This window comes from Strix aluco, chromosome Z (genome assembly GCF_031877795.1).
Source record: "Strix aluco isolate bStrAlu1 chromosome Z, bStrAlu1.hap1, whole genome shotgun sequence".
Classification (NCBI taxonomy): Eukaryota; Metazoa; Chordata; class Aves; order Strigiformes; family Strigidae; genus Strix; species Strix aluco.
In genome coordinates, this window is record NC_133971.1 from 37,136,771 (window position 1) to 37,164,323 (window position 27,553).

Sequence of the window (27,553 nt, forward strand, 5' to 3'; positions counted from 1 at the left end):
GGATCACTGAGCCCAACTCCCTGCTCCTCACAGGACTACCTAAAACTAAGGCGTGTGACTAAGAGCATCGTCCAGGCACTCCTTGAACTATGACAGGCTTGGTGCTATGACCACTTCCCTGGGGAGCCTGTTTCAGTGACTGACTTAATTGCACTTCTGCCCAGAATCAGCTGAAGGTTTTACCTTTTACCAATCTTACACTCAGTATCAAACACAAGTGACATGATTCCTCATCTGGAAACACTATCCTGTAACTTAAGTTCCAATTTACATGTATTACAAGTTCTCAAAAGAGAACCGAATCAAGACCAAGGGTTGTGGTTCCAGTTTGGTCTGCGTGATGCAGTTAGTCTAGACTACTATTTAAGAGATGGCCAGCAACAATATGCACTGGAATGTCTCATACTGAAAGGTAACCACAAAAAGGGTTTATTTTTAGTATGACGTACATCTTTACTTCTGACTTGACTCTGACTTAGATGTAGAAGCTCTCAATGAAGAAAGACGGCGTCTCTTTGCAATCTGCTCTTGGCGTTTCTCCTTGGCTTCCTGAAAAGCAAAGCAGTGTGAAGTGAGTACTGAGATGTTACACAAAAATCAATCACTTCAAAAAAATCTACAAAGGAACCAACTAGGGAGAATGCAACTTGAAGGAAGCTACTAGAAAAAATTGATTCCTTAAGTCAATAAAGGAAAAACTCAGTTTCCCTTCTTCACAGATCAGAAGAATTCTACAAGTATCCAAACCTGTACAGACCCATGTCTTTAAACAATACGGACTAGCTTCCAAAATTACAGTAAAAATACTAATGCAGAGTTCAAAACGTCCTGGAAGTCTATCTACTCTCAGTTTCTGCCTCGAAGTCATGAAACACTCAAGTATTGTGCCAAATATTCCAACAGTATTGCTTTGGCAGTCACTGCTGTTTTAGCTGCAAGAGCAAACTCATTCAAACAACTTCTCGCCAAGTTATCTTCCATCCAGGTCAACTGCTGGATCCTGTTTCTCCACATAGTCACTCAATACTTGGCCATCTGAGTTAAACTAAAATTCATATGAACTAAAATTGTTACTGCAAAGCTTTACAGGCCGTAACCATTGCTTCCTTCAAGATCAGATCCCGGTTAAATTAATTGGTCTGGTTAAGTTCCACTATTGTAGGACTGGCAAAAATGGACAGATATGCTCACAAAAATATTTAACCGGCAATGTTTATACTTGCATTCAGACATTTCTATTCAAAATGAGCTAAGTACAGAGCAGCTCTAAGTGTATCAGTCATGTTTATCAGATCCCTTGATTCTGCGGTATGAGGTGTTCCATACCGCCAAGCTATAAATGCAAACAAACCTTCATTCTCTTGGCCAAGAGCTTTGCATATTCTGCTGCTTCCTCCTTATTCTTTTGAGTGCGCTGCTTCTTCAGAGCAATACGTCTGCGCTTATGTTGCAGAACTCGAGGAGTCACTAGTCGCTGGATCTTAGGAGCCTTCGTTCTGGGTTTCTTGCCTAAAAAAGCATTATGAATCAGCAAAAGCAGCAGTTATCTTCCAAAGAGGCTCAGGCTCATCTAGCAAACTTAAGAGTAAGTTTCATTTACTGTTAAAAGTAACGTTAGTGTACTACACATTACAGCAACTCCTACAAAGTTCAACGTCTTGAGAGATTTTGTGGAAAAAAAAGGACCAATTACTGTGAGATGTACCATTAACACAATAGTCTTACTGCTCACAATTTGTTATCAGCAATGCAATGCAAGTAATGCATCTCTAACTCCCTACATTCTTGTGAAAATTCCTAGCTTCTCAGCAGGCCTGTCTTAAACAGAAACAGATCTACATGACCCATAACGAGCAAACAAAACACACCACCACATACATCTGTAAAATTCTGCTACTCAATCCTACTCTACTTCAGCAGTCACAAGCAACAGTCTGATGTCCACCAGGATCACGTTCTCTAACGGACAGAATAGTTCCTACGATGCAGAAAATAGCGGTCTTTTACCCAACAAGCTTTCACCGTGCCCAAACTTTATCATGTCCTTTTTGCTAAAAATCCTCACCCTTTCTGTTCCCTGATCAAATGCAAAGAACCTAAAATTGCAAAACAGTGCCCTCCAAATAAAAGCTCATTTTAAGGACTGCCATAAGCAATAGGGAAAAAAATCTTAGTATCTTCTCTATATATTGCTTTTTTCCTCCACCTCATATTTAACTTTATTAACAATTATTTTGGATTATTCTTAGAACCACTAGTAAATACTACTTCAGATTCTATCAAACATCTAAAACCAAACTGTGCCAAAGTAGATAGAAAGGGAAGAGAGGGTGTGCGAAGTGTGGGAAAAGCAAAACAGTGAAGACTGCACAACACACATTTCCTTAAGACGTGGTGCCCAGAACAAACACAGCACGGGATGGAGATCCAGTGATTTGTGTTGCCATGGCACCAAGGAGGAATGCAAAGCAAGTCCCGTTCTACTTTTCTCAAGGAACATCTGACACAACTACGCAGATTTATCTCCTTCTCTTCCCCTTCTCTCAAGGACTGTTTTGCAGAACTCTGTGGACCTTATCTCTCATTCTTCCTCTTTTCCCACAAAACCATCTTGCACCAAGGAATGTGCTGTGTCACTACTCAAGAAACAATGGCTTGACCACACTCCCACTCACTCACACATACACACTTCGATACACTACCCCGAGTTTGTATCTAACTTGGAGGGATGATAATCTGATACCAAATCAGAGGGACAGATCAATGGGTCTGTGCTCCTCACCCCTCCCAGAAGGGACGCCTTTTGGTAAGATTTGGGCCCTCGGCTAAGTGTGCATGACTGCAATCATTTTTTGTGTGTCGTGCCATGTAGCCAACCTGCAGTTTGTGCATTTATCGTAGGCAAGCTCAGAGAACCTGTAGATGTTGCATAAGAATAAACGGTACTATTCATGAACCTGACTGCTTCTCTTGAATGCAACCGGACCTGCAGCATACGGGCTGTTTGTGCACCTGGTGTCAGGCCTGGAGTCACGGCCGTAATTGGCATACCTATTAAGAGGTAAGTCCAGCCACCCCTAGCCCCTCTAATCTCTGAAGACGGGCTAGAACGCAAGGGGATTCATCTCTTACCGGATAATTCATTAACTTAAATGCAACAGAGAGGAAAAGAAATGGGGCAACCAAGAACCTCTCCTTCTGATCTGTAAGTTATAGATGACAAAGCTTAAATGCCATGACAGCCAACTCCTGGATCTGCTACTATAGCATGCTTCATCCACTGCGGTAGGCTGACACCTGTTTGCTGATAATTACATGAAACCAAAGAGTTGTTATATTTGGGTTCTCACCCTCTTTGTTCAGGGGTTTCCTCACAACGTACTGGCGAACATCATCCTCCTTGGACAGGTTGAACAGCTTGCGGATTCTGCTAGCCCTCTTGGGACCAAGACGACGTGGCACAGTTGTGTCCGTCAGCCCAGGAATATCCTTTTCACCTTTGAGAATATAAGTTTAAACATGCCAATTAATCGCGCATCTGCTGAACACCTGCTTTGTTAGTGAATTTCAATTATAAGTTTAAAATGCGTAAGAATTCAAGATAATACTAGATAATCCTTGGGGTTCACCTGTCAATAGCACCACCCCCAGCTACACTTTGCAGACTGTGTATCAGATTACTGATACATTTGTGTATGATACTGTGTATGCAGAATGTGATCAGATTACTGTCAGGATCAGAAATGTTTCAGTGACCAGTTTTAAAGTTACAAGAACGTAACGCTCAGACGGAATTTCAACACACATTCACATTCTAAACTGGGACGCCATCTGCATTCTACAGAACTTCTCAGCCACTAGCAAGCAGGCTCCTTCCAGGTGCCTACTTCTGTTGCTTGCTTCATCCAGACTCTTACCCTTTTTGACTATGACCAAGTTCAGAACACTCAAGTTGGCATCAACAATGCAACCACGAACGGATTTGCGTTTTCTCTCCCCAGTTCTTCTGGGGCGATAGCAGGAGTGGCCCTTGCTGAGCAGAAGGCGGACACGTCCATGAGTCAGGACACCTTGCTTCATGGGGAAACCTTGTTTGTCATTGCCACCACTGATCCGGACAACATAGCCCTGCGAAGAGAGAAGTACACTTTTTAGCTGCTCACATGCCTCTATTACTTCAAGGACAAGTGGCGGATATCACAACATAGTATTCAAAAGAACAGGCACTGTGGCCATGACTCAGGAAAAGTCACTGTTGCTGCCAATGCAAGCAACTTCTTCAACCAACACCACTCCAATGGTTCAGGAATTTTACTTAACAGATGTGAAAAATATCTCTGCGTACCAGAATTTATTCTGCTTATCTTCAAATATACATTCAAAAATGCCTATCCATTTGAAGTTTTAAGCTACACCAGACTCAATCTTGTCCATTTTTGTCTCGCTTTTCTTTAAACCTAAACCTAACCAAAGTCTGTTATCATCACACACTGGAATCTGCATACAACACAAAAGCATTTGGAGTAGGGATACAAGGGTAAAAAGGAAGAGAACAGTAAAGTTCTTATTACCTTCCTTGTGGTGGTCACAACAGAAGAGATCAACTTACCCTAATACAGCTGGGCTGTCTGTATTAATAACACACAACTATTCCAAGTCCATCTACCAGGCCCAACATGCTTTTTCCTCATGCACTGGCAGCAGTTTAAACACAAGGAAGGCAATTTTGAACTTGTTCAGCAAAGAAGGGATCAGCAGCTTTATGGTACAGATTTAACTTGTCCTGAATACCAAGACGGCACTCAAATGAAGAACAAAAAACTACTGCAAAGAGCAACAAGAAACTCTGAACACAAGGCTTTGAAAAAAAAGGCACTTAGATCAAAGCAGAACAGGCTAGTCTGATCACCACATTCAGTATACACAGCAAGAGCAGCTTTCAACATACACACCAAATGTACACCGTACAAGCACTCACGTGACGACTGCATACTGGAGAAATTTTGTCATTTAAGCTCCTCGAATACAGCTCTGACACATCCTTCTACACTTACCTTCCACTCCTCACCAAGAGAATCAGCCGCGACCTCTGTGGCCATCCGTTTCTCATAGAATGTTCTCAGCTTGCGCTCATCATCCACTTCAATGAGTTTCTGGCAGCCAGTGGCTGGGAAAGAGATGTTCAGCTAACAGGATTTTTTTAAAAGAAGTATTAGATTTGGCTGCAACTTCACATGAGATATTTTGACAGAAAATTATCATTTATCTGCTGGTTTCATCTTAGAATTTCAAAGCTAAAATTCCTCATCTGCTTACATGAATGCTTCCTAGCCATAACTTGTCAGTACCATGCTCAGAGACGCCAGCAGGTCCATCCTTGGCCACACCAGGCTGTGTTATTCATTCAGTTACACAAAAAACTGGCTTTACTACAGCGGGTGCTTGATCATCTTCAGACAGACTGCAATCAGGCAAGTCAAGGTGAGGGCGCCAGAAACCTGTTCCCTGCTTTTCGTAGCATACCTTGTACTAACAGACTGCATAAGCAACCTAAGGGGAGTGACACCTGCCACTGGTGATTACTCGTGCTTCTTGGGGGCCGGTGGAAAGCCCTGAGCCTCGGGGACACCTCCCAGCACTTCCCCCTCGACGAGAGCCTGATGTCAGCTCTGGCCCAGCCCCAGCCTACACGGTGCCTCCCTGCTAGGACCCCCTACCGACAGTACACACCTCCCACTGCGAAGCTTTCTAAGCTTAGACGCGACCCTTTCTAAGCTACCGGAACGCGGAGCTCCGCGGCCCAGTGGCAAGAGAGGCCGCACTAAGGAAAAGGGGCCCACGCGGCCGCCATGTCGCCTCGCTAACAATCCGCTCCCATCCGCCCCACAGCGGCGCTCCAGCCCCGCCACCAGGGACCATCGCGCCCCGCCAGTGGCCCCGGAGCCATCTGAGGCGGGGGTACCCGAGCCCTCCCAAGCGCGGCGCCCCACGCAGCCTGACCTTCATCCTCACTGAGCCGCACCGCCGCGAGAAAGGGCCGCACTTCCGCCCGGAGCCCACACATACACCCGCCAACTCTCGCGAGAACAGCCTGGCCCGCGCCCCGCCTGGCGGGGGCCGCCCAATGGCGAGCGGGACTCCCCTGGCCGGGGGCGGGGCGGAACCGGCCCTGACGGTCGTCGTCAGGGCGCTTCGCCCTTCGCCGCCTGCGGGGCGGCCGGGGAGAGCGGCCTCGCGAGGCTGTCAGCTGCTCCGCGTGTCAGCTGCTGCTGACGTAGCAGCCGTGGCCAGCCCGGACGCCTTTTCTGCTCGTACGAGCCGGGCGCCCGCGCAGAGGGTCAGGCCGAGGGCGGCCGCTGGCAGGAAAACGGTTCCTTCCAGTTTCTCCGACAATAAGAAAGTGATCTTCGGTTTAAGGTCTGACAACAGTAGAGTCGCAGAGACTGACCGGGCTGGTGTGTCTGCCCTGGAACTGGAAGTATGAACAAGTAGAAACAGGAAACGTCACCGGTGTGTGCAGTACTCACAATGGTTTTTGGGGGAGACCGGGTGTTGGTGCAGCCCAAGCGGCTCCTGCCCGGACGCGCTTCCCGTGACGGCGGCAGGACGGGTGGGACAGGAGGTGCACCCTGTGGGGTGCTAGGCTGGTGGGTGGAGAGCGCAGGTCGCCAGGAAGCACCCCTTCTCGAGAGAGAAAGCCCCCGGAGAAGCTTAGCAAAGTGAAAATGCAGCCCACATTAGCCTCTTGCATTTCACAGGGCGTGGAATGCCGGCCCATCTGCCTTCTTCGCCGATACATCTGTTTCCTGCCTATGGGAAAACACCTTGGTCGCTCGGCACAGGGGTGGTGATGGCGGCACTCCCCTGTCCGTGTCGCCTTCCATACAGCAGAACGTAATCAGCTGCCGCTTGTTTCCATTAAACTGTTTGAGTAACAACCTTTAAGGTGTACGAAAGAGGGAGGGGGCGGGTGGCAGGTGGGCCACCTGTGTGCGGGAGCCGGCCCTCAAAGCCGCCGGGGGAACAGGGAAGAAGAGCATCGGTCGGCCCGGCTGGCGGAGGTCCCTCCGGGCAAGACAGCCCGGGCTGTGCGGACATGCGGCCACTGCCATCTGCCGCCCCCGCCGGGCCAGGAGAGCCGCTCCGCGCCTCACGCAGGCCCGAGGCGCAGCGGGAGGCGGGCGGCCGGGGGAGGGCGGGACGGTCGCCCCGCAGCGCCGCCGCCGCCGGGCCGGAGTGGCGGACGGGCGACATGGGCGCGCCGCTGTGGTGGGACCAGCTGCGGGCCGGCAGCTCGGAGGTGGACTGGTGCGAGGACAACTACACCATCATGCCCGCCATCGCCGAGTTCTACAACACGGTGCGTGGCGGTGGCGGCTGCCCGGCGGTGCCGGAGCGGCGTCCGCCTCGGCGCCAGGGGGGCGGTGAAGAGGCGCGGTCCCGACGAGGGGCTCGGCGGGGCGCTCTCCGTGCGTCGGGACCGGCGGCGGCCGTGCGCGGCGGCCGCCCGGGCTGCGGAGCGGCGGGTGGACGAGCCTGAGGCGGCCGGCCGGCGGGCGGCTGGTCCCGCCGCAGCCCTGGGGGCGCCTGCTGCCTGCCGAGGCTTCTCGTACAAGGTTGTTGTGGGATTGTAGAATGCCTTTCTGTCGCTGCCCACTCCTTCCTTCTCCAGTCCCTGGTACGCCTAAAATTAAGGGAAAATGAGCGGTTTGGTGCTGTAGGTAGAAAACGTTTAGAGAGGGTTTAGAGAGGGCTGATGACAAACTGTTCGGTAAGCAGTGTGCAGCAGACCCCTCCTTGCCCGCGTCGAGCCTTGTGGCGGCTGAGTGCAGAACTTTTGGTGCTGGATTGTCAGCGTCCGGTACCCCTTTACACAGGTGCCAGCCCCTTGACAGCGTGCGAGGCGGTGACAGATCAACAAAAAAAAAATCTTAATGTTTGGAGGCAGAACTGAGTTTCATCCAGATAGGTTTGGCTCCAAGAAGGCAAAGCTTTCACAGACAATTTGCCTGGAGGTTGCAGGGTGAAGTCAGCAATGTACTTTTGGGAGGAGAGATGTCTGTTTAAGAAAGTAGCTGAAGAAAGGAAGGAGATGAAAGAGGACTAACGTACTTACTGCTTCCGTCCAGTAAGTCGTGGTTCACCCCGAGACTTCTCACGCCATCCCAATACCTCTCAGCTGCTGGAGAGCACTTGTGAAAACATAGCCCCAGCAACAGAGCCAGACTGCCCTGTACCATGCATCTTGGAAGGGGAGCAGTGCTCCTTACATCCTGTTGATTTAAAGAATTGCAGTGACAGATATATCCACCAGGGTGAGATAATGCATCAGGCTTTCTGGTAGTTTGCCTTTCCGTGGAGAAACACGTGTCTAGGAGCGAACCTTGCAGGATGCCCTATTTTCCGTTCTGTAGAAAGTAGTGTGTGCACAAATGAGGAGCTGGGGCTTCCGTTTTGCCTCTTTTGTACTTTAAAAGTAGTCTTCCCCCCCCCCCTCCGCCCCCCCCCAATTCCTTCCTTGTCTGAGCTGTCTTTCCCTTTCAAGCTGTGCTAAGATTCAGTGGAAGAAAGGAATAGGTGTCTGGCTTCACTCACTGGAGTGTGTATTGCGGGGGGTGCTGCACACATGGAGCAAGTAATTCCATGGTGCATGGTGCACATTGCTAACCTGTTGTTTTTTCTTGTAGTTTGCTGCCAAAGTCGTCTGGGTGGTGGCTGGTCTGTGCCATTGGAGAACTTTGAGGGTGTATGTGGGAAACTGCTTTCTTTGTGTCTGATGTCACTGTGCAAGAACCAAAAACAAAGGGAGGAAAAGGTCAGGATAAACAAGTTTCTTGAAGACAGCAAGTGTGTTCTGGAGCCAGCTATGCAAGGGGTTCCTTCTGACTGTACTGAGCTGATTAGCAGTGATACAGAAGCTTGCAAAATACTAGGAGCTGCAGCTATGTCTGGGTGAATAACTGAGGTTCCAGGCAGGTTAACAGAGAGACATAGCAAAAAGTTTGCCCTGAAGCCCCCTGTGTTGTGGCAGCTGTGTACAAATCAGCTGTACACCAAAACGGGAGGAGGAAAGAGGCTACATTGAGGGTAGTCATGTTTAGCCTCTCTTCAGTAACAAGTCATTGCAAGGGTTTGTCTTCTGTGTTAGCAACTTCTGAAAATTAAGACAGTGACTCGCAGTGAATTGACGGGGTTGTGCAACTGTGACCCCAAAAAGCCAGATGCTCACAGGACAGCTGGGTAATTTGACCCTACTCTAACAGGCACCTTAAGTGGAGTCTAAATTTTATTCCTTCTAAGATGCTTCAGCTCTGGCTCTGACTCAAACCCTCTTGAAATTTGAGGAAGGGCTCCTCAGCAGACCTGAATCTGGCATCTAAGTCTTTAAGCTGTAGGTTAAAACCTTGCTAATCTGTATTTTAAACTGTCACAGCAGAGGTCAGAGTTGTAGCTGAGATCTCACGCAATATTCATGTAAGCACAAAACTGGAACAGCTTATCTGAAACGTGTTTTTAAAACACTGTGTATTTATTCTGGTGGGACTTAATCTTTGTCTGTTATGCATAAATTTAACATGGTTTAGTTAAAAAGCAAACTGAAGTGCTTAACAGGATTCAATCAGTAAGAGAATATCTGTTCAGAGGTTTTGTACAAATTGATCAGGCTAATTTTTTAAAACATACATGAGCTAGACTGATGTGATTTTTGTGTTCAAGTCTTACACTCTTTCAGTAAAGAGGCCACAAAACACTTTGTAACGCAAATTGGAAGAATACTTATAGGAAAACCAGGGGGTTTGGTTTTGGTTATTTTTTTTTTCCTTCTGAAATGAATAAATAATGTGTCCTAATGCAGTGTAACACTACTCCAGAACATAAACAAATGCCTCCACATCACCAAAAGAATTTACCCTGTGTAGAGATACTTACAAAAACCCCTGTTGCTTGTGTTTTAAACACCTGAAAAGATTAACTTTTTTTTACTGTTGCTAGTAAAGTCAGTACTTTGAAGTTCAGTATGTTACATCCGATTGTACATATAATACATATTTCTTGTCAAATTTCAGTTTAAAAAGGGAATTGCCACGTTTTTATTCCTCTTCTTTTGTTCCCTAGTGGCATGGAGATAAAAGTTTTAAAAAGCTATCAAATAGTCTTAAGAGTGTGAGAGAATGCTCGTACTCTCTCTATGTATTTTTTACTACAGAAGTCTTTTAGTGTATGTGAGTGGCATGCTCACAGATCAGGATATAGAAGACACAAACCCTCTGAACTCACTGAGAGCTACCTAGTCCAAATTTGCTTTCTCCTCACGAAGAGGTAGTGCAGTAAGTGTTGCTGTGGTGGTTGAATACTACAGCTGCTGTCTGGGAGGTGTACCAGATAGTAAAGAATACTTGAGCTTTGGTAGGACTGCAGGAAACCCCCTGTCAGGACTGTGGCCAGATGTGAGTGAAGTTATGTGGTCATGACCTGAGCAAGCCTCTGGCATTCCCTCTGTGGCCCATTTCTTATATTCCCTCCATACAATTAAGTAGCTGGAATTTAAAACTAAAGGTCCAGAATTGTATGAAGCCACAGGGTGGACTGTTATTGAGGGGCTGCTTACCTTCTTTCCAGAACCATAACTTTTAATCATTGCCTTTTGCAGATCCAAAAGGAAATTCTCTATACTCCTGTTATTAATTTTTGCACTAATCTTAACTGTATCAGCATTTGAATTGTACATTATCAAACCATGCAGGCCAGTTGTGTATTATGTAAAAAATTGCACATGCAACATACTTTCTGAAACCAGAACCAAATGGATATGTGCCTCACTTGCATGGAAAGGGCAGTGTTAATAATTGCAATACATCTAAGAGTGTGGTCTGTCTGAAATTGCCAGGGTGACAGCATACTTTTTCCAAATATTTTACTAGTTTTTCAGGATTCTATACTTGTTTAGGGGTGAAGTTCCAAAATATTGGGGGTGCTCACTGTCCTAAGTACTTGCCCATGCTATCCCACACCCCCTGCCACTCGCAGTTCTCCAGCCTTGGGATAGATCTCTGAGTGATTCTCTTAAATAGTTGCTTAACCTTGAACAAAGCCTGAACCATATGCAGGAACATGGTGGCTCCTAGCAATAAGATAACCAGTGTCAATGTTCCAAGCACATTCAAAATTTCTGAAATTCTCAAATGCTATTTTAAGTAGCCTGGAGGAGACGGGGAAGGTGAAGGAAGGTGTCTCCCCCATGGAATGGCTCTCTGAGGAGAAAACCTAAAGAGTGTAATTGTTAACCCTTTCCACTGGATGACCCTCAAAGTACAGAGGTGACAACAGCGCTGAGTACAGATACCGGACTAGTCTCAGGACGGATAACTTTACTGTGCCATAAATAGTACAGCAAAGCAAAAATCTTGATCTGCCTCCCACGGGTGATAAGCAGCAGCATATGTACTATATATGGCAAGTGAGGTTCTGCATAGCACAACACTAAGAATGAGCAGCACAACTTTAAGAGACAACAAACCAACATTATGACCAGCAACTATTAAACTAATATAATGAGTGATTATAGCAAATATGTTGTAATACACTGACCAGCTCTGTCGTTATCTCAACCCTTCATGCCCCATGTTGTGTGCCAAAAAGGGCTATCGCCGTTAAACCTGGCTGGCAGCCAAACACTACGCAGCTGCTCACTCACCCACCTTGAACCAAGGGGATCAGGAGGAGAATTGGATGGGTAAAGGTAGAGACACTCAGAGGTTGAGATAAAAACAGTTTAATAATAGAAATAAAAGAAAACAATAATAACACTAATAGAAAGTAGAAATGGGTAATGCATAATGTGATTGCTCACCGCCTGCTGACTGATCCCCAGCCTGTTCCGGGCCGGCGATCCTGGAGAAGCCAAGATCCTGAACACGCGATCCCGGAAGCAAGAGAGAAACCCCTCCTTCCTGGCTGACCCTCCTCTATATACTGAGTATGATGTTACATGATATGAAAAATTTCATTGGCCAATTTGGGTCCGGTGCTCTGGCCATGCTCCTCTCCCAGCTTCTTGTACACCTGCACATGGGCAGGATGTGAGGAGTTGGAATGTCCTTGATCTCTTAGCAACAACTGAAAACATCAGTGCGTTATCAGCATTCTGATACCAAATTCCTTACTGAATCCAAAACACAGCACTGTTCAAGCTACTAAGAAGAAAAATTAACTCTATCCCAGCTGAAACCAGGACACAGACAATAGCTATTGCTCGGTGACTTGACTTCCACAAAGCTTGACTACCCCTTTGAGTGCTTTTTCCATGCTAGGCTTGACAGCCATTGAGAGGACAGGTCACTTGTCAGGGTGTCCTGTTCCTCAGCTGCTTGCTCTTGTAGACTTACTGAATTGCAACCGTCTTGAGTATTTGTAGAATCTCAATAAAATTCCTCTGGGAATAGACTTGAAAGGTAATTTAAAGATGTGACATTGCTTAAAGTTTTTATGCTGTTATTAGTTTAATGACGTTAAAACAAGTTGATGCTTTGCAAAAGCAGCTCAGCTTTGTCAGAAACTGAGGGCCATAATTTGTTGAATTGGGGTTTCACTGGATGACGCAATGTTTTTATAGATATCTTAGGCAGCCTATGAATATTTAAAGTTTGTTTCTTTTCTGTCCTTGTGATACTGTGTTGTTTTTTTTTTTTTTTTCCCTAGATAAGCAACGTCTTGTTTTTTGTTTTACCACCCATATGTATGTGCTTATTCCGTCAATATGCAACCTGCTTCAATAGTGGAATATATTTAATATGGACTCTGCTAGTTGTGGTTGGTAAGTTGGTTAGTCTCTGCCTGCTCGTGCATGAACTGAGAGAGGAAATCAGTTTTTCCTGCTTGTTCTTGATTGTTTTGCAAAATAAAGCAATCCTGACGTCTACAGAGGGGTTTGCTTGTACTTGCCTGAAGCTGAAGTGACCATAGTTTCTGAAAGGAAAATGCGTTTTGCAGAGGTTGGTGGGAACTTTGACCTTAGTTCTGTTCCCTTCTTATCTTTCCTTTGCATAACTTAATTTGTTTGTGTCTGAGCTTACTCTACAGCAGTGCTGATCCTTCTTCCTCTGTTGTTTTTGCTTAAATGAGAGCTGAAAGCAGAGCTGAAGAGGATAGCAGGTTTTGCATTGTAGTGATAAGGCCCAAAGGCTTAGCTATTTCATAGATATGGGATTCTTAAGCTTTTTCATTTCTGGAGGCAGTGAGAACTTTTAAATGAATAATCAGATCCCTGTGTGGCAGAGGCCTATGCAGCAGTGTGACACTTTCCATCTGTAAACCTGTATCATGGAGTCATCATCAGATGCTGCTTTTCATCTTTGTCTTACCCATTGTGCTACTGAGAAAATTTGGAAGCAGCATTTGGCTTTTATTTCTTAATTGGTTTTGAATTTACCTTTACCACCTGATGTTTTTTCACATACATCTACTTTTCTAGTAGGAGCTGGCATCTTTAGCTGCTGCTTTTGCAGTGTGTTTGCTTCATAATTGAGGTACTGATGATTTGGATTGCCTTCTTAGAAAAGTTGACAGTTTGTTTTCTGGGGGTTTTTTTTAAACCTTTTCAGGACCAAATGCTATGAAGTTGTGAACTTGAGCAGTGTGTTTTGGTCTATACAGTACTCTAACTATTCATGTTGCCTTTTGACTGATTCTTCCAGGAATTGGATCTGTCTACTTTCATGCCACCCTCAGTTTCTTGGGCCAGATGCTGGATGAGCTGGCTATTCTCTGGGTCCTGATGTGTGCTCTTGCCATGTGGTTCCCTAGGAGATACCTGCCCCGAATTTTTCGGAATGACAGGTAATCATACATGTACACTTTCATGTTTCTTGAAACTTCTTATGCTAACACCTAAACCTGCACATAATGAAACTGAGTAGTCATCCAACCTTACCACTTCCACTGCTGTCTTTTCTCACTCCATTCTTCTTGCTTGTATTTCAGCCCATTTTGCTCAGAATTCCTGTGTCTGCAGTTGCTGATAATGGGGTTTATGCCCTGTAACTTCAGATCTTAGGATGAGGTGATTTGCTTCTGAAAGTGCCTGTTCTTGTTGATTCTAGAGAGACCTTTACATGAGTAGTTTATGTAAGTTAGGGCTAAATTAAAGTAAGAGAAACCCTCTTTCCCTCTTCCTTTTGTATATCCCAAAGGGTACATACAAGTGGACCTATGAAAGTCAGCTGAATTTTCATCTGAATATTTAAGGTAGTGGTTAAGAATGGTGTTTGAGTATTCAAAAGCAAAGTGTTTCTTTAGAAGCCTATTGTTGTAATAGGATTTTTTTTCTTTTACTTGCAAGATTAAAAAAAGCGTGTTGTAGCCGGTTTAAAGAATCTGGTTGTGGTTTGTCCCCCCCTAAAAAAAATTGTGCTGTAATCTTTGTACATATTGCTCTTTTATGCAGCAAAAAAGTTGAGATAATGGAGAGGTTTGAATTGCAGCACAAAGCTCTTCTCTCTGAAAATTGCTGAGGCTGCTGCCTCTTGCCGCTTTATACTGTTACTATCTGGGTTTTGTGGTTTTGGGTTTTTTTTCTTTAACGTGTCTGAGTAGAAGTTGCTGTGGGGGGAGGGGAGAGAAGGTTGGTGCCTAGATCGACCACTAGCTTGCACTGAGAAAAGTGTATCTTGAATTACTTGTACAGTCTATGCAGTCTAATGGCTTTGTCATGTTGGTGTGAGTTTAGCCCTTCTGCATACTGCAATTACAGGACACTGTCAACTTAACAAGCACACAGGTTTTACTGGGGTGTTTTGGTCAATGACATGACTTTTAGACCTTTAATTCAATGAGGAATTGTTCAGAGTCTTGAAGAATTTCTGTGACTGCATGTAAATTATTCCTCAGAAGACTGAGGGAATTGTTACGTATCATCTATCACTATCTTCTGATAGGGTGCTGGGTAGGTTCATACTATGAGCCAAGAGGTTAAACTGTATCCTTTTTAAAAGGAATTGTAACACTTTTTGGGGGGAGAAATCCTGTTTCTACTGAAGTTGGTGTTAAAACAATACATAAGAGTCTCCCAGGTTATAACTGATTCATAAAAATACTGAGATGAAGTGAAGCATGTCCCTTATCCTCAATTTCTCAGAACACTTCTTCCTGAGAATCTGTCAGGGCAGTTATGTGTTAAGGTCTTGATGCCTTTCTGAAGTGTACAGAAGACAGACATACTGGGCAACAAACCCTAACCCAGAACAGGTTTGGTTTATATTTTTGTTTTTTTGCTTTGCCTAGCTAATCCTCTAGTATTATATCTATCCTATGCTCACTGCTGTGGTCTTGACTTTCTTCATCTGCATCGCACTCTGGATTTGTTGTGTCTTTAGACATTAAGGAAATCGCATCAGATCAGAACTTCCTACTTAAGTAACTTGTTGCCTTCCAGCAGAAAGAAAAACTTTAAAACAAAAAGCAGATGAAATGATCTAGGTGAAGGTGATGACACTTGTGGCTAGGGAATGGTGCTGCACAAGTATACTGAGACCCTACTTCAGACATAGAATTAAGGACAGAAAAGCCATCTTTGGAGAGCAACTAGTTTTATAAAGCTATGGGCCAGTAGTTGATGGGCAATGTGATGATTCTCTGTCTTCCATAGTCCTGCCACAGACTGGAAATGGGTTGTTTGAAGTCCAAACTTGAAGTTTAAACAACAGCTAACATATTTTTAATTCAAAAGTTGTCAGGCTGTCTGTATAGGGCCCAACTGTGATTTCATTTAAGATAAGAATATACCAAACTGTAATCTTTAAAAAGTGTGGGAATCCCTCATGTGCTGTTGAATTTGGTTAAAAGAAATGTACTTACTTACCTCATAGTTTTCAGTATCTATCAACGGCTTAAAAGAGCTAAAGGAAAATAAACCAGACCTGTAACATGACTCTAGAAGTTGGGGCATTAACAGTAACAAAATATCCTAAAAACCCATGTCAAAAGCATGAAGAATGATGACACAACACTGCTTTGAGGAAGTAGAGTGCTGTGTGCAGAGATGGACTTATTGTGAGAGGAAGAAGATCAGAGTATGGCCTTTGGATTTTGCAAGCAGTCAATAGTGTGTGTGTGCACACACATACATGACTGCACGGACATGTCCACATGGCTGCTTCAGAAGACCACAGTCCAGCAAAGATTTGTGTTTTTATGATTAACTGTGTGCATACGCAAATCTGCAAGATCCACACCCATTTTACACACATTGTCATTGCACTTCCTGAACACACCTAGAGAAACCTAAATTTTGTTACATTATTAAAATAATTTTAAGATTTCTCATTTTAGTAATTAAAAGTTTTGAATTAAAAGCAGTTTTTCTCTCCTCCAAAAAACCTATTCAGGAGCCGATTTAAAGCTGCTGTGGGTGTCCTGTCTGGAGTTACTACCTGCCTCGCCTTTGTTAAGCCTGCCATCAACAACATCTCACTAATGACTCTGGGTGTTCCCTGCACAGCTTTGCTCATCGCTGAGTTGAAGAGGTGAGTACATTTCTCCTGAATGCAGCGTTCCCTTCTGAGATCCTTAGGCCACCATGTGACGATACACTAGATCTGGCTTCAGTGCTTGTGACAGCAGATCAGCAATGCTACTCCCGCATGTAAGCACAGGTCTGGTGTAAACTTGCTCTGCTTGTTCATACATTTTTGGCAAGGATTTTTTTTTTCCTAGGCCATTATACTATGTCAGATATTGTCTGTCTTCTTGTAGCATATCTCTTGCTGCAACCTGATCCAACTCAAATTTGTTTGTTTATTGTGGAATCAGGGCAAGGGTTTCACTCTACTAACAGCGTTTCTGCTGTGTAGTCTGCATAAGGGTGAGGTAATCGCATGATCACAGTCTGGGTACTAGAGGGAATGTGAAGCAAGGCCCAAGCATGCGTGGAAGATGTTCCAGCTCTCCGAGTTGTACTGTGAGCCTTACACCACTTTGTCTTCTGACATAGGTAATATGATGGAGTCAGGTTGACAAAGATAAGGTTAATCACTAGGTTGTGGAGGATAGCTATCAGTCAGGACCTTAGAAACTATAAAACCAGAATGCAAATAGAGAAGAACTTGACACTGACCTTAACATTTTAAAGAGTCCTAACATGATAGCAATACCAGCAGCTGTCCGGGAACTTTTTTTTCTGCATCTGTTCACTTGCTGCAAAAAGGACCAGATGAGTACCAGCATGCAAACTTGTCCTTTACTGCTTCTTCTCCAGCGTCTGAGAAGGATTTTACAGCTTATGATGGCTCTTACATATTGTATATGTAAACGTCCATTGACAGAAACAAGAGTAGGACCAAATGTCTGCATTCTGACTGCTCCTGTAATAGAACAGAGATTCTCCTGTTTGCTGCCTTACCCTATTCTGCTACTGCTTCTCCATACAGTGGAAGGTCCTGCTAAAAATGTTTTGTAAAGGTGTTCATGAGTCTCTTCTCATTAGACATCCTGCTAGCAGCATTTATTTCTATGGTCAAAGAAATGCAGGAAACAGCACACAAATTAATTGTAGACAAGTAGGTCAGTGGTTGAAGAATGTTGATGGAGGTGTCTCATTTTGATGAAAACACCAAGGAACTACTGACAGGGCAAATGGAGATCTGGTTGTGGCACTAAATAATTTATGTGAACTCTCTACATATCAGTTTTCCAGGCATGAGCTACTGAGAAACTCAAAAGGACAAATAGTTAGTATCTCATAAGCTTGAATACTACTGCATCAAATCTAGGAACTGGTATGCCTACAGATACTTGCTTTTTAAAACTCCTTCTGAAGGGTTGTATCTTACTAAGATGTGTGGAGTCTCCCTGTCTGGTTTTTTTTTTGAGAGAATTAAGGACACGATAAACCTTCTTTTGAATTGCTGATTAAAAAGGAACCTAAAGTGACATATGGCCCTCTTAATTGTGCATTGTGATGATGTAATACCTGTGACATTTTTTGATGAATTCCTAAGTGTAAAAGGCAAATAATCAAAGGTTTTATTTGCTGATCCCTAGCATATTTAAATGAGATATATTCTTGTAAACCCAGAGGAGAGGAGTCTCATTGCTTTTTGCAGGAGAAAAAATAATCTAAGCATTTTTTAAAATGCCTGCAATTCTCCAATTCTCTACTACCACAGTCAGTAGGGAGCTATGCATCCCAGTCCTGGTGGTCTGCAGTGGAAATTTGTCTGTGAAACAGGTATTTGGTGGAGGAAGGAGAAAAGCCTCCAGAGTAGTTTCTTTTGTTCTGTGCTGAAGTTTGCAATGTGTTAGACCAAAACTCCCTGTTGTTTTTTCTGTTCTAGGCTGATGTCAATCTTGTACAGAATTCTGGTGAATCAGAACCACCATGTATTCAAATGAGAATTTTCTGCCTCTCATTTGTCCTTGGTGAGGAGATAATATTGTCACAAAAGATCATTATGTTCTCAAATGTGGAGCTGGTAGGGTAGAGTGTATGCTAGGAAGTGTTGTGCATGGAAGATGATCAAAAGAGCAAAAGGTAGTTAAGTGCATACTTGTCCTTAAAAGAGAAATAAATTATAAAACTTTATTCTCATTTCTGTCCAAAAAAATCCCTTCATGTGTTTTATTAAAACAAACAAACAAAAAAAGCTCTTCTAGGGAATGGTATCAGGAGGAAAGTGGATGTGAATCCTTTGGTTTGCTGATCCAAGGTAGATAACTGTTGAGATCATAACATCACCAAATTAGTATGATTCAGTGAGATGTCATCAGGCAGGTAACTATCTTCATGTGCAGTTAGATGCTAGAATATTGTTGCTCAGCTGACATCTGAGCCTTGAGCAGTGAAGTCTTACCCTAACTTCAGGTCTGTCTGTTCATATTTTATTCTCCTACTAGAAATCTGGCTGTGGGTGAGCCCTGCTTCATTGTCACAGGTTGCTCACAGTTCCCTTATTCCCTTGACTAAAAGGTTAAACTAGTTAGAATTTTTAAATACTCCTTAGGGTATAAAGGGAGATACCTGTGTTAAAATGAATCAAGCAGTTAATCAACATCCAGCAACTTGTACTGGTTTGAAGAAAAGCTGGTGTGTTTTGTTGAGGGTACCATGACATTGGAAGATAAAGCTGCTGGAAGTGTGTACCAGTCCTGCCCCTTGGATAGCAAGTGGCTGGGGCACACCAGTCTTTGCAGAAACTCTGATATTTAAGTAACTGCTGTTTGCGTTAAACCGAGAACACTGGGCATTGTATAGGCAAAAGGTGAAAATGAAAGTACAAGCTTTGTGGGGTCCAATTTCTTTCAGACTAGAGCAGGGTAGGAGCATGTAACAAATCTGCACATAGCAGCGTGAACAGCTCTTTTAGACCCTCAGCTGACAGCTTCTGTTTTAGTGGTGGTTTGAATGATCAGTGCCCGTGTCTATTGAGAAATAAAATAAATGGGTTGGTCCATGTATGTCCATGACCAGTGTCCAGGAGGTATTTGCACTACATCTCATCATGGTGAAGGCAGTGGCAGGTAGGAAACTTTGCAGTCTCCTGTCTCCTAGGCAAGAGTGTCCTCAGCCCATCTGAAGCACAGTCACTGTAGGAACTGAAGATTCTGTTGCAGGCAATCACAGAAAACTCAGGAGTATTGCTACAGATCAGTAGGCTGTGCTCTCCTCATTGTGCTTGACTCTTTCTGCCTTAGAGTAGTTTTTTGCAGCACACCCTGCAGCATCTAGTCTTAAGTTTATAAAAATAAATTGCAGCACCTAGTAGTGGTACTGAGCAAACCTGTCATTACAATCTGTACCGTTTCTATGGCTAATCTTGCACGGGGAAAGTTTCTTCAAATAAACTTTCAGTTTTACTTTGCAACCTTGAACTCACTGAACCATGCATGTTAATTGTCCTCTCCTCTTGGTATTTAAACTAGTCAGATATTGACAGGCATGGTCACTGACTGAAGGTGCTGGGTGTTTGAGGCCAAGCCTCTTACCTTAAATGGGATGCAGTTGCGTATGTTTGTTTATGTCCTTCCAGGAAGGCCTCTATGTGCTCAACACAGCCCCCCTTTCCTCTGTCAGAACGCACAAGTACCCATTGCGCAGTCTAGTTTTATCTGTCAAATGTACAAAATTGATCTATGCGTGTATCTGCTTACGTATATGGTTTAGCAGGTTGCTCTTACGAACAGTTGTGTGTCTCACTGAAGACTGTAAATCTGCCTTACCATTAGTGGGAGAGAATTAAGACTGGTATGCTTAATACAACAGTGGTTTTTGACCAATAATTATTTTCCCACTTCTTTTATGAAGGGGTGCATGCTGTCTAGCCATTTGGTAGAAGCATGAATCCTCCAAAATGAGGAGGATTTACCAGTATAGTTTTACTGATAAAACTGTGCCAAATCTTAAGTGTATTTCATACTGGGGTGTCTCATAAAAGAGTGTAAGGAAGAATTTGTGTAGCTGGGCTCTGGAACTTGATAGGCAACTCAAAAATCTCCTTACGCTTTCTTTTCTTTTTTTTTTTTTTTTTTCCTTGTAGTGTCTTTAAACGTAAAGACACCATTTCAGAGAAACAAGCGTTTTTTTGCAGTATGCAGCACAGACAATTGTGAAGCCAGCCACCTTGGGCAAGCCCTGTCTCCTCTGACTCTGTGTTGGTGGTTTGCCAAATGGATTGGAGGAATAAGGCCTAAGGAAAAAAGCCATTTTGGTTTATATGCTATGTGGAGTATTAATTTTTGTGGCAGTCATGTAGGTGTTTTTGTTATGAAAACTACTATTGTGATACCTTTCCTGTAGAGCAGAGTACAGTTTAGCTGGTAGTTGAAGCACTTTTTTGAATAATAAAGATAGGTGTGATGATTTTGAATGCAACATTATTTATAGATGTCTTAAAAAAGAAATGACAGATCCTAAAGCCAACTTGTGCAAAGGACACTGGAGAAAATCCTCTGTCAGTAAGATTAGCCGGTTGGTAGCTTTTCTGTCATTAATCCAGTAGCTATAAAGGTGCCTTCTGCTCAGCCTTAGGAGTTTCTTAATCCCAAATGTCTGTTAAAATATCAACTGAAATAGCATTTCAAGAGTGAAAAAAAATCCTACAAGGGAAACTGTATTAATTCTTTAGTTTGCAATACACCAGAGCTAGGTATACTGCTACTCCTGCAATTCATTCAGAAAAGTGTTCCTGGAGAGAGCACTCTGTGTTTTTAATTCTTCTGAATGCTTAGCCAGGCTCCCTTAGCAAAAGCACCAGTACCAGTGGCAGTTCTACTTTTCTACCACAGAGAGTCAGGAGTCATCCTCTGTCGAGTGGTTGGAGATCATCTCACACGTGCGGGAGTGACAAATTTTAGTTTGGGAGCAGAGCTGGCATTACTACTTCCCTGACAGTGAATGCAGGGTAGCCTGTGGCTTGTAGGCTGTGTGTGGCCATGGAGACAAGTAGAGGTAAATGTTGGAAAAATTAGAACTCTGTAAATGTATCAGATGAGAACAACAGGTTTTAGGCTGACAGGTATTTTGTGTGGAAGACAGAAAGGACCAATGAGTTTTTTTGGTCTGTGCTGCACTGTGCTAGTTGTCAAGGACAGTCATATATAAAGAAGATCAGGGACCGTAAATACTACTGCAGTGCACAGAGTAAAGATGTGTTTGCCTATTCTAGCTCCCTCCTCCAGGAATACACATTTTAATTTCTTCTGAGTGTCACAGGGTGAAGTGCCCCTTTAAAGAACCTGTTTGCCAGGCATTGCTCACCTTCCGGATGCAGTGAATGAGCCCAAGAATTGTGTAGAAGATGACTGGTGATTCAGTGTCAAGTCTACTGGGGTGGCTGGATTGGAGCAGAGAGAAAGTCTGGCTGGTGATCTGCTGGAGAGAAGGAGGAATGGAGGCATTTTTTTCAACTGGAGGCATTTTTCCAACTTTTTCACAGAGGTGTAAGACATAGAAGATGAGTGTGAATTAGAGGAGGCTCTCTTGAAGACATTGGGACAGAGAAAATGATTGTGGGGCACTTGGCATTGACATGTTACCTTCAAGGATGTAGAAGGAGAAAACAGGGGCTGGTAACCCTGATGAAGGCTGAATATTGCTTGTTATACTGGCTAGAGATTTGGCTTATTGGTTTACTCTTGAGATGTAGCTCAAACAAGTCACTTTAAACAAATTATTCTGTCATCTGATTAGTACGTTTGGAAATGCTTTGGGAGGTCATATCACTGACCCAAGAAGAGCAGTTCATTGAAACAAGAATTGTCCAACAGCACTGAAGAGTTCTCAGATCCCTAGGAAGTTCATCAAAAGTTTAACAACAACAAGAACAAAAAAAAGACATGGGGGGAAATCCCAAATCATAGCTTTGTTCCTGCAGAAGGCAGGGCATCTGAGCCATATGTTCCCTTGGCCACACAGGGCTGGTCACGTCCCGGTCTATCTTCGATTTATAGATTCCAGTAACAGCAGAGCTGCATCTACTGGCACCAAGAAGCCTAACCCCAAAATAACAAGTGTAGATAGACAGCAGATAATTGACTTTAATAGCATTTTGGGACCTGAAGATTATATTGATGCCTCCTTTTTCCTGATTTTACTGTTCTGAACAAACCTGCACAGTTGTTAGGATAGTTCCAAGATGTGGAAAAGAACAAAGCATCATATAGAGAAATAAAATTGTAAGCTTTTGAGTAGACCTGCAGCACCGGTATTGCTTTGCAAGTATCCTGGCATCTGCTGTTGTATTCAGTGATGGTCAACTGCAGACCACATTGCATGTGACCACAGCAACTGTTTTGTGTTCTCTTTCTCTCTGGTGTACCTCTATATGAACAAGTCAGATTTCTTGTGGAGGGAGAGAACTGCAGCTTAGTCAGCATGAGGAATTCTGAGATGTAGATGCCTACGCCACCTGCTAAAGCATGCTTCTTTGGGCCCTCTGGGTAGAGGCTCCTACCTTAGAATTTCTCTAGAACTCTTACATTGTAACAGTAATTTGTAGGGGGGAAAAAAATCAACAAACCAATTAAAAAAAACTTCATCCAGTTCCATTTTTCTACCAGTCTTTATATAGTGACAAATGCGAACAAATCTGAGCAGTTGCTGTGTGACTGGTTGTTACAAGCCAGTAACTAATCACTCGTTGTCTGAGATACCCTTCCATGGATACAGGAATGCTTTGATGTTTGCTCACCATTTGCACATTGGTATTTAAGACAATACCCAAAATACAGCTACAGATTGTAAGGCTTGTTCTGTCACCTCACTGCTGCCTTGCATCAGAGCCGTATTTACTGTAAGTAAAGTTCCTCTGTTAAAGACGTTTATGGTGGAACCATTTTAAAGATGTGTGCCTGTCACTATGAATCCTACCTTAAAATACATACAGCCAAAAAGCATCAAGCTGCCACTACAAAGCAGATTTTTTCGTTTTGTTTTGTTTTATAACCATTTCTTTGTGTTTTCCTCCACAGGTGTGAAAACTTGCGTGTGTACAAACTGGGTCTCTTTTCAGGTCTTTGGTGGATGCTAGCACTTTTCTGCTGGATCAGTGACAAAGCATTTTGTGAGATCTGGTCCTCATTTAACTTCCCCTATTTGCACTGTGTATGGTAAGTGTTGTCTGTAAACTCCACAGTTTGATTCAAATGTGATACATCTTCACCACATTGCCCTTCTGTGCTGCTTGGTGGCTATTTCTAGTTACTGCTAGATAGAATTACTGTAAGATTATAAGACCAAAGCAAGTCTCATGCTATCCAAAGTGGCAGATTTAGGAGTCTCTTTGGCCTGATGAGATTCTTCAGACACTAAATTCATTAATTGTAACTGAATTCTTTGCCCTACTGGTTACTAAAAATCCCGCAACACTGCTCAACTTGAAGCAGTGACTGTGAAAGCTTAAACTTCCACTGTTAATAACTGAGGGTGCAGTGGGGGCGCAGTGAAGGTCATTGATGCCTTTTCTCTTTCATCACCCAGAAAATTGCGCTCTCTTATTCGAGGTGCCAAATCTGTCAGGTGCAGAGAGGCCAAAAAGCTGCAGCCAATTTAGACCAAGAATAAGCTATGGTTTTGTAGTTTTCCTTATTCTATGTATTCTTTGCCTGTATGCAAAGGGCAGACAGCAACCCCTTGGGGGACTCAAGGGAAGAAGGTGAAGGACAGACTGATTTTAAAGCATGGTGATATATTTGATTGCTTTACTGAAGTCATGTTACTAATTTTTTCTTTTTTTGTGGGGACGGGGGTCTGTTCTCAGGCACATTTTGATTTGCCTTGCGGCATACCTGGGCTGTGTCTGCTTTGCTTACTTTGATGCTGCATCTGAGATCCCTGAGCAGGGCCCTGTCATAAAGTTCTGGCCCAGTGAAAGATGGGCGTTCATTGGGGTTCCCTACGTCACCCTCCTCTGCGCACACAAGAAATCACCTGTGAAGATCACATGAAGCTGGCCATGGAATGGGGATGGAGCTTCAACTTACATTTCAGCACAGGCAGTATTTAAATAATGATAAATGAACAGGGTTGTATTTTATCTTTTTCCTAAGATATGCAGCACTTCGGGTATCATAGAAAGAGGAAGCAAGTATGTTTTTTCTCCTCTCTGGAGAGGAGAGAAAAAGCAGGAAGATGGAGTCCCTGGAACACTAAGGTCTAGCTTCTCTAGTTGGCTCTGTTGTGCACTGTGTTTTCAATGTAGCATTTCTCTTGATAAAAGCTCTTTCCAAATACCAGTGTCAAGGAATGATGTTTCTGCAGTAGGTCACCTCTGGTGCTTGATTCACTTCTTTTGTAACTTCTGGCTTAAGGCCTTTGCAAAAGAAGCCAGGCCAAGATGCCTACGTGCCATCCTATGGCCTTCTCAGCTCTCATGTTGATGTGGCTGCATGTGGCCACAAGAGTGTGCTCGAAGTACATGCTCCTCCCAGCCTGGTGTGTAATACAGGGAGTCCGGCTGTGCATCACACTGGATCACGGGATATGTGGTTGCTTCCCCAAGAACAACAGGAGACAGTGCAAAGTGTTTGTGAGCGGGTAGCTGGATCAGTGCAGTTAGTGTAAATGTGGGAATAGCTGATAGAAGATTCAGTCCCTAAAAGTAAATAGGAGTTCAAGGGTTTTGAATTTTTGTGTATTTCCACTGACCTGTGGACATTTGTGTGCTGCATATTTCCCTCTTACAGAAATGTCATAGAAATCTCTCTCTACCTCTGTAGATGTGTTTGGTCTTGAATTTGGTGTTGTAGCTCACACAGAAGTGCAGGCATTAACTTCAGTAAGACCTCAGGTCAGCATGGATTGACAGTGTGATTAAACTGTAGAAACTTGTATGTGCCTAGCTGTACGTGTAATTTGAGTGTTACTTTCTCACCAATGTATTGCAAAGTGACTCGAACAATAGTCCAGTGCTCTGCTAGTTATACATAAAAAAAAAAATAACCACTGAAAAACCAAGCTGAAGACAGTGAGCAATGAAATGTGACTGTGAGTCTTGCATTCGTACAAAAGAACAGTAGATTCACATTTTCTGTTTGTTTTCAGGCTGTTTTGTAAAGATAAGGGATGTCTAGATCCATTTAGTTTTAAGGTTGTACTTTGGGGCTGAGGTTCAGGAATGTCTATGGTTCTTGCAAGCAATTTATGCTAGCTAGGTCTATTTAAAAAATGATGCAGAGTGCAGGCATGTTTTTCAAATATTAGCATTTATAGCTGCCAGTACCTGCAGACTTGGAGAAAATAGGGTCTGCTTACATTCCATCTAATATCAGAACTGTAAGTGAATTAAGGCTTTGGATGTACACCTTTATTCGTAAGTGATATTTCCTTTTTGAATATTAGACCAGGAAATACCACTTCCTCTGTGCTTTCCTAAGAAGTCTTATCTTGTACTTGTTTTTTATCAATGTGAAAATGTACTCTATACAATATTGCCTTTAGGAAAGTGGGTTTTAACAAGAACTTTGGGGTGAAATAACTTTCAAGCATAGTAAAACTATTCAGATGATAACTTTTGTATTCCAATTTATGCTTAGAAAACAAGAGCTAAGGTGTATGCTGTTACACTTAAAGTTATAAGTGGGAGATATGACTTTCTTCTTGACAACTTCAAAGCAGATAAGTAGCCTACTGTTGGATTGACTGACAGATCATAAAAGCAGCAAAATCTGTCCAGTGGAACAATGCAGATTTATACCACTTGCTGGTAGATTTGTCTGAGAGAAAGGTGTTTTTTGGACACACAGTCATAAAATTTTTGTATGAAACTTGATTGTAAAAATTCATACAGTAATGTTCATTACTCTTTGAAACACAGCTGCTTTTTTCTTTCCCTTCTTCTATCCCTAATTATGAAATGCTGAGTTTCATACACTTCTCAGGTATTAAAAGTCATATGATTAGGTCCTTATATAGATAGATTTGCTGGCTGGAACCCAGCTAAGGTTACTGATGCCTGACATGGCCCTATTTTGAGTAAGATTTTTGGTATTTTTTTTTTCTAAATTATATGTTATAGTAAATAAGTTATTTTCAGTATTGCTTGGGAAATTAGTAACTGCAGACCTAATGTACTATTCAAAATGACTGGAGCCTTCCTACTTACTATTTTGTATGAAAGCAGCCTCAGACTCAAAGGGATCTAATCAACCTGTTGTCAACTGCTGTCTTCTGTTCTGCAGAGTCTGTCTGCTCACAAAGAATTAATTTTATAATTCAAAAAATGGCAGTAGTGCATTTAGCTGTTGCAGAGGTGAATGAATGCAGGTACAGGTCAAGAATCATCTGTATTTTTATTAACTGACCTCTAGCCTTTGTACTATTTATAGGAGATTCTGAGAACAAAGATCACTATGTGATATTCAAAGCTCCACTGTAGAACTGTTTGGGAGTATTCCACTGTAACAGCAGCCCACCACTTTTAGATGTAGTTATTGCACTTTACATAAAGTTAACATTAACTTACAATTTCTCACAAAAGCTGCAATTATTTGAAAAAGTAGAAACATGCAGTTTTGACCAGATTCACAACTTTCCACAGTGCTGTTTGGACTAAGGCTCCAGTTCACAGTAACATTAGTACCCAGAGAAGTATGTGATTGGTATACAGAGAGGTTTGTGCACTGGCCTGACCATACAGATCAGTAGACATGCACACAAGTGGCTGTATTATGTTGGAGTATGAAGTGATGTATACACGCCCAGGTTTTAAAGCCCCAGAATGCTTTCTTCCCTTGCCAGCAGGGAGTGAGTGGGTTCCTAGCCTTAGGTTCAATTAGTATTTTAGTTTAATTAGTGGGATGCAATAGTGTGTTGAACATAATGTAGATTCTGTATATTGGTGTGTGATACCCATTATTCCTTGAATGTTAAACTTTAGGTTATTTAAGAAAGAATGTTTAGCTCTCAGTGATGGCAAACACTTGCCCAATTCACAGTCACTAAGTAATAAATAGTATGTAAGGAGTGGTGTTGGGGCTTTTTTTTCCATCTCTGTTGAAGTCTGTATACTGAATGTTTGTGGAAAGCATGTAATACTTTGCGACATTAAATTGCATTTGGAATAAA

At 43.1% G+C, this 27,553-nt stretch overlaps 2 protein-coding genes across 6 annotated transcripts; one reads left to right on the plus strand and one right to left on the minus strand.

The window, feature by feature from the left end:
* Positions 1–406: 406 nt before the first annotated feature.
* On the minus strand, positions 407–6,206 carry RPS6 (ribosomal protein S6). The gene is made up of 6 exons (XM_074813787.1): positions 6,001–6,206; positions 5,055–5,186; positions 3,918–4,128; positions 3,351–3,497; positions 1,352–1,509; positions 407–549 (listed from the first exon to the last, which is right to left on the minus strand). Exons 1-6 carry the CDS (start codon positions 6,004–6,006, stop codon positions 454–456), a joined length of 750 nt encoding a protein of 249 aa, XP_074669888.1. The 5' UTR covers positions 6,007–6,206; the 3' UTR covers positions 407–453.
* ACER2 (alkaline ceramidase 2) lies at positions 6,097–27,553 on the plus strand. Of its 5 annotated transcripts, none has more exons than XM_074813782.1 (6): positions 6,097–6,478; positions 12,700–12,814; positions 13,695–13,836; positions 16,383–16,520; positions 23,461–23,598; positions 24,249–27,553. In XM_074813782.1, exons 1-6 carry the CDS (start codon positions 6,125–6,127, stop codon positions 24,433–24,435), a joined length of 1,074 nt encoding a protein of 357 aa, XP_074669883.1. In that variant the 5' UTR covers positions 6,097–6,124; the 3' UTR covers positions 24,436–27,553. The 5 variants fall into 5 exon arrangements, with proteins under 5 accessions (XP_074669883.1, XP_074669886.1, XP_074669887.1 ...); XM_074813785.1 differs by having other exon boundaries at positions 6,348–6,510; XM_074813786.1 differs by lacking the exon at positions 6,097–6,478 and adding an exon at positions 7,111–7,360.

Bases quoted from the DNA above. Each gene is read 5' to 3' on its own strand.
- ACER2 (XM_074813782.1), top strand. From the start codon at position 6,125: ATGGCGAGCGGGACTCCCCTGGCCGGGGGCGGGGCGGAACCGGCCCTG. The intron at 13,837-16,382 runs GTAATCATACAT...AAACCTATTCAG, and splicing joins CGAATTTTTCGGAATGACAG to GAGCCGATTTAAAGCTGCTG. The intron at 23,599-24,248 runs GTAAGTGTTGTC...GTCTGTTCTCAG, and splicing joins CCCTATTTGCACTGTGTATG to GCACATTTTGATTTGCCTTG.
- RPS6 (XM_074813787.1), bottom strand. The intron at 3,498-3,917 runs GTAAGAGTCTGG...ATATTCTCAAAG, and splicing joins CTTGGTCATAGTCAAAAAGG to GTGAAAAGGATATTCCTGGG. The intron at 550-1,351 runs GTTTGTTTGCAT...TTTGCTTTTCAG, and splicing joins TCTTGGCCAAGAGAATGAAG to GAAGCCAAGGAGAAACGCCA.